Source organism: Lontra canadensis, unplaced genomic scaffold (genome assembly GCF_010015895.1).
Source record: "Lontra canadensis isolate GAN:19392208 unplaced genomic scaffold, GSC_riverotter_1.0 scaffold121, whole genome shotgun sequence".
NCBI lineage: Eukaryota > Metazoa > Chordata > Mammalia > Carnivora > Mustelidae > Lontra > Lontra canadensis.
In genome coordinates, this window is record NW_022631115.1 from 4,418,514 (window position 1) to 4,432,184 (window position 13,671).

Below are 13,671 nucleotides of genomic sequence, written 5' to 3' on the forward strand. Positions count from 1 at the left end.
TATGAAAAGGAATCAATTTGTAGATTATATATTTTGTCATAATGTACTATCTGGGTAGTTTCAATTTATGTAGCTTTATCACGTATTTTATAATTTAGTATGAAGAGTCCTCCTTAATTATGGTTCCTTTTCAGAATTTTCCCGGTAATTCTTTCTTTTGTCTCTTGGCTAATTGTAATGATTTGTCTCTCCAAACCTATATTAAGTGATAATAATAACAGCAGTAATCTATTCTTTAGAAAAAATATTTATGATATTTCTCTATTATGCAGGATTCTGGTTAATGATTTCAATAAAGCAAGAGTAATTTATAATAAATCCTAAAATTTCATTAAAATATATAAAAGGAAAACTATCTTACATATCTGTCTATGCAGTAAGTCCAGGAATGTAAATCTATTTTAGCATGTTGAAGAGATGTTTGTTCAAACCTATGTTAACTGGGAGTTTCTAATGAGAAAAAATGTTGAATTTTAACAAAGTCTTTTTAGCATCTATAGAAAGAATCCTGATTTTTCTTCTGAAATTTATTAATATGATAAAGTATATTAATAGCTTTCCTATTATTACACTATCTTTGGCTTTCTTGAATAAAAACCACTTAATTATGGACTAATTTTTTTTTCATGCGTTACTTGTTTTTGATTTATAATTACATTTATTTATTGTCACTATTGGATTTTTTGCATAGATGTGCAAGATGTTTTTCCTTTATATATTTAAAGAACTCTTAGGATTTTTTTTATAAACATATAATATATTTTTATCCCCAGGGATACAGGTCTGTGAATCGCCAGGTTTACACACTTCACAGCACTCACCATAGCACATACCCTCCCTAATGTCCATAACCCCAACCCCCCAACACCCCTCCCCCCATCAAACCTCAGTTTGTTTTGTGAGATTAAGAGTCACTTATGGTTTGTCTCCCTCCCAATCCCATCTTGTTTCATTTACTCTTCTCCTACCACCTTAACCCCCCATGTTGCATCTCCTCTCCCTCATATCAGGGAGATCATATGATAGTTGTCTTTCTACGATTGACTTATTCCGCTAAGGATGATAACCTTAGTTCCATCCATATTGTTGCAAATGGCAAAATTTCATTTCTTTTGATGGCTGCATAGTATTCCATTGTGTATATATACCACTTCTTCTTTATCCATTCATCTGGTGATGGACATCTAGGTTCTTTCCATAGTTTGGCTATTATAGACATTGCTGCTATAAACATTCAGGTGCACGTGCCCCTTCGGATCACTACGTTTGTATCTTGAGGGTAAATACCCAGTAGTGCAATTGCTGGGTCATAGGGTAGTTCTATTTTCAACATTTTGAGGAACCTCCATGCTGTTTTCCATTCCCACCAACAGTGTAGGAGGGTTCCCCTTTCTCCGCATCCTCGCCAGCATCTGTCATTTCTGGACTTGTTCATTTTAGCCATTCTGACTGGTGTGAGGTGATATCTCATTGTGGTTTTGATTTGTATTTCCCGGATGCCGAGTGATATGGAGCACTTTTTCATGTGTCTGTTGGCCATCTGGATGTCTTCTTTGCAGAAATGTCTGCTCATGTCCTCTGCCCATTTCTTGATTGGATTCTTTGTTCTTTGGGTGTTGAGTTTGCTAAGTTCTTTATAGATTTTGGACACTAGCCCTTTATCTGATATGTCATTTGCAAATATCTTCTCCCATTCTGTCAGTTGTCTTTTGGTTTTGTGAACTGTTTCCTTTGCTGTGCAAAAGCTTTGGATCTTGATGAAATCCCAATAGTTCATTTTTGCCCTTGCTTCCCTTGCCTTTGGCGATGTTCCTAGGATGTTGCTGTGGCTGATGTCGAAGAGGTTGCTGCCTGTGTTCTCCTCAAGGATTGGGATGGATTCCTTTCTCACATTGAGGTCCTTCATCCATTTGGAGTCTATTTTCATGTGTGGTGTAAGGAAATGATCCAATTTCATTTTTCTGCATATGGCTGTCCAATTTTCCCAGCACCATTTATTGAAGAGGCTGTCTTTTTTCCATTGGACATTCTTTCCTGCTTTGTCGAAGATTAGTTGACCATAGAGTTGAGGGTCTGTTTCTGGGCTCTCTATTCTGTTCCATTGATCTATGTGTCTGTTTTTGTGCCAGTACCATGCTGTCTTGATGATGACAGCTTTGTAATAGAGCTTGAAGTCCGGAATTGTGATGCCACCAACTCTGCCTTTCTTTTTCAATATTCCTTTGGCTATTCGAGGTCTTTTCTGGTTCCATATAAATTTTAGGATTATTTGTTCCATTTCTTTGAAAAAAATGGACGGTATTTTGATAGGAATTGCATTAAATGTGTAGATTGCTTTAGGTAGCATAGACATTTTCACAATATTTATTCTTCCAATCCAGGAGCATGGAACATTTTTCCATTTCTTTGTGTCTTCCTCAATTTCTTTCATGAGTACTTTATAGTTTTCTGTGTATAGATTTTTAGCCTCTTTGGTTAGGTTTATTCCTAGGTATCATAGTTTTGGGTGCAATTGTAAATGGGATTGTGTCCTTAATTTCTCTTTCTTCTGTCTTGTTGTTGGTGTAGAGAAATGCAACTGATTTCTGTGCATTGATTTTATATCCTGACACTTTACTGAATTCCTGTACAAGTTCTAGCAGTTTTGGAGTGGAGTCTTTTGGGTTTTCCACATATAGTATCATATCATCTGCGAAGAGTGATAGTTTGACTTCTTTGCAAATATGGATGCCTTTAATTTCCTTTTGTTGTCTGACTGCTGAGGCTAGGACTTCTAGTACTATGTTGAATAGCACTGGTGATAATGGACATCCCTGCCATGTTCCTGACCTGAGCGGAAAAGCTTTCAGTTTTTCTCCTTTGAGAATGATATTTGCGGTGGGTTTTTCATAGATGGATTTGATAATATTGAGGTATGTGCCCTCTATCCCTACACTTTGAGGAGTTTTGATCAGGAAGATGCTGTACTTTGTCAAATGCTTTTTCAGCATCTATGGAGAGTATCATATGGTTCTTGTTCTTTCTTTTATTAATATGTTGTATCACATTGATTGATTAGTGGATATTGAACCAAGTTTGCAGCCCTGGAATAAATCCCACTTGGTCGTGGTGAATAATCCTTTTAATGTACTGTTGCATCCTATTAGCTAGTATTTTGGTGAGAATTTGTGCATCTGTGTTCATCAAGGATATTGGTCTGTAGTTCTCTTTTTTGATGGGATCCTTGTCTGGTTTTGGGATCAAGGTGATGCTGGCCTCATCAAATGAGTTTGGAAGTTTTCCTTCCATTTCTATTTTTTGGAACAGTTTCAGAATAGGAATTAGTTCTTCTTTAAATGTTTGGTAGAATTCCCCCAGGAAGCCATCTGGCCCTGGGCTTTTGTTTGTTTGGAGATTTTTAATGACTGTTTCAATCTCCTTACTGGTTATGGGTCTGTTCAGGCTTTCTATTTCTTCCTGGTTCAGTTGTGGTAGTTTATATGTCTCTAGGAATGCATCCATTTCTTCCATATTGTCTAACTTGTTGGCGTAGAGTTGCTCATAGTATGTTCTTATAACTGTCTGTATTTCTTGGGTGTTAGTTGTGATCTCTCCTCTTTCATTCATGATTTTACTTATTTGGGTCCTTTCTCTTTTCTTTTTGATAAGTCTGGTCAGGGATTTATCAATCTTATTAATTCTTTCAAAGAACCAGCTCCTAGTTTCGTTGATTTGTTCTATTGTTTGTTTGTTTGTTTTGTTTTGTTTCTATTTCATTGATTTCCGCTCTGATCTTTATGATTTCTCTTCTCCTGCTGGGTTTAGGGTTTCATTCTTGTTCTTTCTCCAGCTCGTTTAGGTGTAGGGTTCGGTTATGTACCTGAGACCTTTCTTGTTTCTTGAGAAAGGCTTGTACCGCTATATATTTTCTTCTTAGGACTGCCTTTGTTGTGTCCCACAGATTTTGAACCATTGTGTTTTCATTATCATTTGTTTCCATGAATTTTTTCAATTCTTCTTTAATTTCCTGGTTGACCCATTCATTCTTTAGAAGGATGCTGTTTAGTCTCCATGTATTTGGGTTCTTTCCAAATTTCCTCTTGCGATTGAGTTCTAGCTTCAGAGCATTGTGGTCTGAAAATATGCAGGGAGTGATCCCAATCTTTTGATACTGGTTGAGACCTGATTTAGGACCGAGGATGTGATCTATTCTGGAAAATGTTCCATGTGCACTAGAGAAGAATGTGTATTCTGTTGCTTTGGGATGAAATGTTCTGAATATATCTGTGAAGTCCATCTGGTCCAGTGTGCCATTTAAGGCCTTTATTTCCTTGTTGTTCTTTTGCTTGGATGATCTGCCCATTTCAGTGAGGGGAGTGTTAAAGTCCCCTACTATTATTGTATTGCTGTTGATGTGTTTCTTTGATTTTGTTATTAATTGGTTTATATAGTTGGCTGCTCCCATGTTAGGGGCATAGATATTTAAAATTGTTAGATCTTCTTGTTGGACAGATCCTTTGGGTATGATGTAGTGTCCTTCCTCATCTCTTATTATAGTCTTTGGCTTAAAATCTAATTGATCTGGTATAAGGATTGCCACTCCTGCTTTCTTCTGATGTCCATTAGCATGGTAAATTCTTTTCCACACCCTCACTTTAAATCTGGAGGTGTCTTCAGGTTTAAAATGAGTTTCTTGTAGGCAACATATAGATGGGTTTTGTTTTTTTATCCATTCTGATACCCTGTGTCTCTTGATTGGGGCATTTAGCCCATTAACATTCAGGGTAACTATTGAGAGATATGAATTTAGTGCCATTGTATTGCCTGTAAGGTGACTGTTATTGTATATTGTTTCTGTTCCTTTCTGATCTACTACTTTTAGGCTCTCTCTTTGCTTAGAGGACCCCTTTCAATATTTCCTGTAGAGCTGGTTTGGTGTTTGCAAATTCTTTCAGTTTTTGTTTGTCCTAGAAGCTTTTAATCTCTCCTTCTATTTTCAATGATAGCCTAGCTGGATATAGTATTCTTGGCTGCATGTTTTTCTTGTTTAGTGCTCTAAATATATCATGCCAGCTCTTTCTGGCCTGCCAGGTCTCTGTGGATAAGTCTGCTGCCAATCTAATATTTTTACCATTGTATGTTACAGACTTCTTTTCCTGGGCTGCTTTCAGGATTTTCTCTTTGTCACTAAGACTTGTAATTTTTACTATTAGGTGACAGGGTGTGGACCAATTCTCATTGATTTTGAGGGGGGTTCTTGAATGTCCTGGATTTTGATGCTTGTTCCCTTTGCCATATTGGGGAAATTCTCTCCAATAATTCTCTAATATACCTTCTGCTCCCCTCTCTCTTTCTTCTTCTTCTGGAATCCCAATTATTCTAATGTTGTTTCGTCTTATGGTGTCACTTATCTCTCGAATTCTGCCCTCATGGTCCAGTAACTGTTTGTCCCTCTTTTGCTCAGCTTCTTTATTCTCTGTCATTTGGTCTTCTATATCGCTAATTCTTTCTTCCGCCTCGTTTATACTAGCAGTGAGAGCCTCCATTCTTGATTGCACCTCATTAATAGCTTTTTTGATTTCAACTTGGTTAGATTTTAGTTCTTTTATTTCTCCAGAAAGGGCTTTTATCTCTCCAGAGAGCGTTTCTCTAATATCTTCCGTGCCTTTTTCGAGCCCGGCTAAAACCTTGAGAATCGTCATTCTGAACTCTAGATCTGACATATTACCAATGTCTGTATTGATTAGGTCCCTAGCCTTTGGTACTGCCTCTTGTTCTTCTTTTTGTGGTGAATTTTTCCGCCTTGTCATTTTGTGCAGATAAGAGTATATGAAGGAGCAAGTAAAATACTAAAAGGGTGTCAACAACCCCAGGAAAATATGCTTTAGCCAAATCAGAAGAGATCCCAAATCATGAGGGGGGGGAAGGGGATAAAAAAAGGTTCAGAAAGAAAAAAAAAATTAAAAAAGAAAACAAATAAAGAAAAAATATAAAAATGAAATATATATATATATATTAAACTAGTTCAAAACTTTAAAAAAGAAAAGGGTAAAAGTTAAAAAAAAGAATTGTCAGAAGAAGAGAAAAAAAATTGAAAAAGAAAAAAAAAATTAAATTAGCTGCAAGGCTAAAGAATCATGGGGAAAAAGCCATGAGTTCCGTGCTTTGCTTTCTCCTCCTCTGGAATTCTGCTGCTCTCCTTGGTTTTGAAAGTGCACTCCTTGATAGGTGAACTTAGTCCTGCCTGGATTTCTTGTTGATCTTCTGGGGGAGGGGCCTGTTATAGTGATTCTCAAGTGTCTTTGCCCCAGGCAGAATTGCACCGCCCTTACCAGGGGCCGGGCTGAGTAATCCCGCTCGGGTTTACTTTCGGGAACTTTTGTTCCCTGAGCGCTTCCCGTAGAGTTCCAGAGGACGGGAATGAAAATGGCAGCCTCCCAGTCTCCAGCCCGGAGGAACCGAGAGCCCAGGGCCCCACTCCTCAGTGTGCCCTCAGAGAACAGTGCCCAATTACTCCTGTCACCCTGGCCTCCGGCTGTGCTCCGAGCTGACCGAGCCTGCGACCGGTTCAAGGTAACCCTGAGCTGAGAGCTCACTCCTCAGCTCTGTCTCTGTAGCCAGCTTCCCCGTTCTAATACCTGTAAGCTCTACGACACTCAGACACCCTTCGATCCTTCTGTGACTATCGGGACCTGAGGCCACGCTGACCCCATGTGGGCTTCACCCCGGTTAAGCCTCTGGAGCAATGTCCCTCAGAGGGAGACAAAGTCCTGATTTTGTGCTCCGTTGCTCCGGCGCTTGCTGGGAGCCAGCCTCGCCCCCCGCAGTCTATCTTCCCATTGCTTTGGATTCACTTCTCTGCCAGTCCTACCTTTCAGAAAGTGGTTGATTTTCTGTTTCTAGAATTGCTGTTCTTCTTCTCTTTGATCTCCCATTGGATTTGTAGGTGTTTGCAATCTTTAGATAAGCTATCTAGCTGATCTCCTGCTTCCTGAAGTAGTCTCAGCCTGCTACTTCTCTGCCATCTTGGCTCTTCCTCCTTAGGATTTTTTATCAAGCTTAAGTTTGTTTTACTAAAAATATTTTTAGTGTGTTTATTATTTTCTAATTCCTGAATCAACATGAATAGCATCAGAACTTTTGTTATTTATAGATGTGATGGTTTTCCTTAGCAAACCACATGACCACATGCTCTTAGTGGAGAGAGCTCTTTCATAAATTTAATATTCAGAATAATTATCAGTCTATTCAGCTATGCTAGAGAGTAACAGTCAGCTATCTGTACTCCTGTGTTCTTTGGCAACTTTTTTCTCCCTTACTATATTCTGTTTATATTTCTATCTCTTCTGAAGTTCGTTTTAATTAAATATGTTTCTATAAAATTACTAGCTTCATCCAATGTTTGTATATATATTTGCATATGCTTGAGCAAAATATTAGAGGAAAAAATAAAATTATTGCATAGCTAATAATAGTTAGAATCATCTCTGGAGTGAATATACATTGTTCATAACACAGCAAGGGACATAAAGGGTAGACATGAGAAATGCAAGTAAAATGAGGTGGCAACAAAGAGTTTAAAGTGATTAAAAAGAAAATTAAAGATCTAGAAATCAGGCAAAGAAGACCCAACAAATGATGTTACTCAAACACATTAACTTCAGGAGCACTACACTTAAAAATTATTGAGAAGCTCAAAGAACTTTTATTTATGTTGATTATATGTATCTGTTCACTATATTAGAAATTAAATCTGAGAACTTTAAATTTTACCTATTCAAAAATTACAGTTATAAACTCATACAATTTTCAAATAAATAATACAATTTTATGAGCATTAATTAATTTTCCAAAAATAAAAGTAGTGAGTGGAGTAGCATATTGTTCTACACTTTTGCAAATCCCAATAATTTCATAACTGCTTTTCAATTCAATCTCTTGCTATTGGTCATTTTAATTGAAGTATATGAATAAAATATGGCCTCACAAAGATAAGTATTCGCAAAATGTAGGTATATTTTAAAAGTTTTTCCAGATAATTGTGAAAAATCTTTGATACTACATCAAAATTTGACAACTGATAGCTTCTTTTGCCAATTTCTTTCATGACACATCTACCAGAGCGTCAAGATTTAATAAAAGTAGTATTTTCCCCATTTTATCAGTAACATTGTAAACAACATTACTTTTCTTTTTTTCCCACACTACAAGGGAATAATATATGAATTACTAGTACAATTTGGTGCCACTGCTTTGATTCATGCTAAGGTTCAGCACCTTTATCCACCATTATCTTGGTACCATCAAGGCAAATGTCAACCTAGTAGAAAAGGCAAACAAGATCTTGATATTATTATGAGATTGTTTTAACCCAAAAACCCCATGAAAAGTTCTTGTACACTTCAGTACACACAAAATTGGGCCTGCAAAATATTGTCAGGGGTGCTAGTAAAAAATATTGTTAATAATTTCAGAGATAAAATGGTTCCACCTGTTATATGTTTACTTGAATTCATTAACTCCTCCATTCCCCCAGTCATAGATGTTCAGGTCACCTAGTATATCACTCAGCTATATAATAGAGTTAATGGTTTATTTTTAGAGTTTCTTCACCTCAACATTTGCCTGTTCATTTTGGGCTGATTACTGTCCTACATAATATATCTGGCCAACAAATGGAAAGTTCAATGGCCTATAGTCAAGGTATGATATATTCTAACTCAACCAACAATCCCAACTATTTCTTCCCTATGGCCCTCTTCCCCACTCTATTCACATAGTTCATGTTCAACATGTAGGGCTCTATGTTTGCTAAAATAATTTATTTGTTTCCACATTTGTGCTTATTGCTAATAATATTTTAACTTGGATATTTGATAAATTTATCAAATTCCTCCACATTTGTCAACTATCAGATTGAATGGCACATTCTAATATTAATTTCAACAGTAGCATCTTATAAAGCTTACAGAGTGGAGGAAAGGAACCCTCCTTGGGGAAGAGGCATGCTTCTAAATTGAGATCTAGAGGGTCAGTGGGGGACACTGGTGTAAAGATGTAACAATGGAGCAAAAAGAGGACAAAACTAAGACCATTAACTTCAGCATCGTCATGCTATATTTTATTTGACTACAATATGTTGGTTTAATATGCCCTCCTTTTTAAAAAAGTATTAATGTAGGGGTGCCTGGGTGGTGCAGTCAGTTGAATATCTGACTCTTCAGGGTTGTGAAATCAAGCCCCAAGTCAGGCTCCATGCCCAGTGTAGAGTCTGCTTGAGTTTCTCTCTCTCTCTCTGCACCATGCCCCAGCATTCTCTCTCTCCCACTCTCTCTGCCACTCTTAAATGAATAAATAAATCTTAAAAAAAAGATATTAATGCAAAAACCTGATTTTTAAATTAGTTGAATTAGTTGAAAACCAATTCAAAAGCAATTTTAAACATTCTGCAGAGCAGATTTCAGCCTTTCCTTTTAGAAAGAATGACCCAAAGATATGGGTTTTCCAAGAGCATGGCAGTTCCCTTTAACTTTCAAGTTTTTTTCAAATCTTGCCATGCATTTCAGCTGCTACTTGACTACTTTCCCTCTTCATAGAACCTTAACTTGATCAAATAAATAAATAATAACAAGCACTTGATATGTTAAAAATATAGTGAGAAAAGAATCAATACTGGATTGTACATAGATATTAGTTCAGTGTAATCTTATGTCTATGTCTCAGCATCACTGAATATTTCAAAATTACTAGTATTTCTTTTTACATTTATATTGCTACATCTGGCTGATTTTTGTCTCTATGTTTTATATGCTCTCATCTAAATATGTGTTACTGGTGAATTTAGATCTACTACATCAAAATAAATTATAGCAAATTTATGGAGAAATCTAGGAAATTATCTTTAAATGCAAAACAATCCTAAAAATTCAGTTTAGGCACTATATATATATATATATAACATAAACCAGTAACTAAGAAGAAATTTCAAGAGTACCTAATAACAACCATTTTTCATCCTTACATTGGAACTTTCTTTAAAAATTTAAACCTTGAGTTTTCTTTCTTTCTTTTTTTTTCTTTTTTTTACATGTCAGTTAATGATATATTATGGACAAATAACCCAACCTCATACCAGAATATTACTATTTATGATAAACCAAAGTACTGTATTTCATGATGAGTGTGGAGAAAAGTGTCTGTAGTATATTCCCAATAACCCTCAGCATAAAAGATACATCAATATAAGACCAAAATTCAAGTGATCAGGTCTGAGAAATTTATCTTTCTGTGAGCTACTCTCTGCAGGTAATGCTAATTAACTAGTTCTGAAAAAAATGTAAGAAAACACAAAATGATTTTTTTTGGAAGAAAACATGATATTAATAACTAACATTAATAGAAATAAAATCCTCAAGTTGAAAAAAAAGACTTATTGGAAGAGAGTTATAAAATTTGCAATTTCTTAGATCCTATAAAATAAAAAACTAAGTAAGTAATAAAATCACCCAGGGATGTGTGAAAGACACATAAAGAGGCACTCTTCAATTGTGTAAATCCAATCACAGCACACATTACCTTTGGGTTTTACAGTTAGCTGGAGAGATGCTTTTTTCACTCCCAACGGACTCACTGCCTGACATTCATATTGGCCTTGGTCATGATGTGCTGCATGCTCAATTCTCAAAGTTCCAGAGGAGAGAACTGTATGTAGACTTTCCTGAGAGAGTTGCCCTCCTGCAAAGAGGGAAACAAAATATTTTGTATGGCACTGTTTATGGCTCAAAGAGCTGACAGCTATTACTGTGTGATCTTCAAGTGTTTGGTAAAGGTTGGGGTCTCTCTGGAAGTCCTCTGTGTCACAATACTGGGACAGCCCCCATAACACTGCATCTGGAAACCAGGGCACCCAGCTTGACCAGCCCCCAAGCAGGAGAACTGGTCAGCTCCCTGAATGAATTCCTGCACCTTCATATTTGCTCCCTCAGTTTTATTTTCCACAGTTAGAATGCAAATTCAAAACTAACGTTATTCCAGCATTACCCTTGTGTATGGTGCCTTCCTATTACTCTTAGAACAAGCTATAAAATGTCTAAGGGGAATGCGAGGCATTGCACAGGCTAACCAACCACACCTACTTCTATAGCCTCATGGCCCCACTCTTTACTTAATGGAGTGCAAACAGGCAAAATTTGGATAACAGGAGAATTGTTTTTGTGTTTTTTTTATTTTTAAATAATAGTTTTTATTCCTAGATTACTCCCCAGAGTGATTACTAAATATGATTTTCAAATATCTTTATAACATTTGTCACATGTATGTGATATTTGTAATATAAAAACATTATGGAATTACAATATTTAAGGTGCTGAGACAGAATCTTAGGAATGGTGGTTTTTGTGACACTCAGGTTATAATCATCACTCACAGTCACAACCACCCAGCCAACATTACACTTTATCACCTCTGAGTTTACACTGAGTTTACACTCCTTGTGACCATTAACAAGTTAATGGATTGTCATTCTTAACTATTTCAGTGACAATATTTGTCAAATGTAAATAGCTAACCTTTATTGTTAATAAATAAAATATAAAAAATGGATAACTAAAAATAAATAATAAATTTAAAAAAAACTATTTACCTTTGTAAACAGTTAACTTTTATTGACTTTCTACACAAAGGAGCCAAATACACTTTTAAATGTTTATGAGTATAAATACACCCAGAATAGTCCCCACAATCACCCAGTGTTGTAGGCAATATCAACACTCCCAGCATATAGATAAAGCAACTCTGGTAAAACCACAGTTAACTTACTTTCCCAAGGTCATGCAACTAGTAAATGAAGGAGGGAAATGTGAATCTTGGCTTTCCAGCTTCAAAGTTCACCTCCTACCCACTCTACTTTTATAAAGATGAGAACAAAAATTTTAGCCAAAAGAAGTTTACAAATGTTGATGTGTTTAGAATTTAACCTAGTTACCTGAACTAATAAAAAAGTTAACAATTCCAAGACCAGAGAAATCTTAGTGGAGCATTCATCTCAGAGTATAGACCCTACTCTCTAACACCGCAAGGATCACTAGAAGTTCCTGGCCCCTTGGATCAACACTGCACACCCCTTCCCAACACTTTAAAGATAGCAACTCTCTAGACAACTGGATGGCTCATTTGGTTAAGCCAGTGACTCTTGGTTTTGGGTCAGGTTATGATCTCATAAGTTGGTGAGATCCAACCCATATAGGGCTCCATGCTCAGCAGGGAATCTGCTTGAAGATTCTCTCTCTCTATCCCTCCCCCAACTCATGCTCTCTCACATGCTTTCTCTTTCAAGTAAATAAATAAATCTTTTTTAAAAAGCATTTTTTAAATTTTTTTTTAAGATTTTATCTATTTATTTGAGAGAGAGAGCACACAAGTGCGTGGAAGGGCAGAGAAAGAAATAGACTCCCCACTGGCAGGGAGCCTGAGGTGGGCATTGATCCCAGGCCTGGGATCTTGACCTGAGCCTAAAGCAGATGTTTAACCTACTGAGCTACCCAAGCACCAACCCCTGCCACCAAAAAGCATTCTTTAAAGAAAAAAAAAGGTGGGGGGGACAATAGCTCTCTTTTATCCATTTAACATGCTAGAGTTTTCTTACGGTTGGTTTCACTGCACTTACTATTTCACTTTGTACTAAAAGAGAGTTCTGCCACTTTAAAAAATACTTAAAACCACTAACTGTCCAATAATTTTATTTTAAAAATCAAGAAACTGAACAAACTAGTGGTTGCCAGAAAGGAAGTACATGAGAGAATGAGTAAATTAAAAAAAAAAAAAAATCAGGAAATTGAGTCCCAGAAAGATTATATGAGGAAAGCTACATATTCAAATGTTGAAATTTAACATATAACTGAAATTATGATATCATATTTAATTCAAACATGTGTGATGTTTTCATGTCCATGATATAACTATGATAATTAGTTTAAGTTGTTTTTTCTCCTTCCTTAACAAGGAAGGTATTTATCTCTTTCCACAATTACTTGCCCATATGCTAATACCTGCTTTGGTCCAGGCAATTATTGGAGGTGGGTTGCCTTCAGCTTCACAGAGAAATTCGACAGTGTGTCCTTCTAGCACCACTTGATCCTTGGGGATTACTGTGAATTGTGGAGGAGCTAAAGAGAATGAAAATGTATATCAAAATTAAAAATTATTCTGTAAATTAATAGTAAAGGAAAAAAGAAAATATGTTTAAATATGTTCCTTAATTATAATTTATTTCCAATTATTTACATAAAAACTATTAAGAATGTACAATTGCTTGTGTATGTTTGTGTCTGCTTGCAAAGAAACCAAAAATATACATTTCTGGTTTGCAAAGCAGAAAAGCAATAGTTAGTAAGAAAGAACAATTTCTAAATCTTATGGACTCTGCTTCATATGTTATCTACTAACTGCAATAGACATATATAAAACTAAAAATTGTGTTTGAACCATTAACAAAATTGTTTCCTCCAAACTTTCATACATGATAAAATTTGCAACCAATTGCTCTCATTAATTTCAGGAAAAAATGTTTCCTGTAATACTTGCTATTGTACCTTTTAAAAATTCACATTTAAGTCAAAATTTCAAGCTTCCAAACCTTCAGATCTTTTACAATTAATTTGTTTAAATAGTAAATAGCTAATAGATGTATATACA

At 35.9% G+C, this 13,671-nt stretch overlaps 1 protein-coding gene across 1 annotated transcript in view; it reads right to left on the bottom strand.

Moving 5' to 3' along the window:
• PXDNL (peroxidasin like) overlaps window positions 1-13,671 on the bottom strand; it is a 454,842-nt gene that overhangs the window by 114,527 nt on the left and 326,644 nt on the right. Inside the window, exons 11-12 of the mRNA XM_032841176.1 lie at window positions 13,026-13,142; window positions 10,555-10,713 (exon numbers count right to left, since the gene is read on the bottom strand). Of these exons, the coding sequence (XP_032697067.1) occupies window positions 10,555-10,713; window positions 13,026-13,142 (276 nt within the window). The remainder of the gene's footprint in view (window positions 1-10,554; window positions 10,714-13,025; window positions 13,143-13,671) is intronic.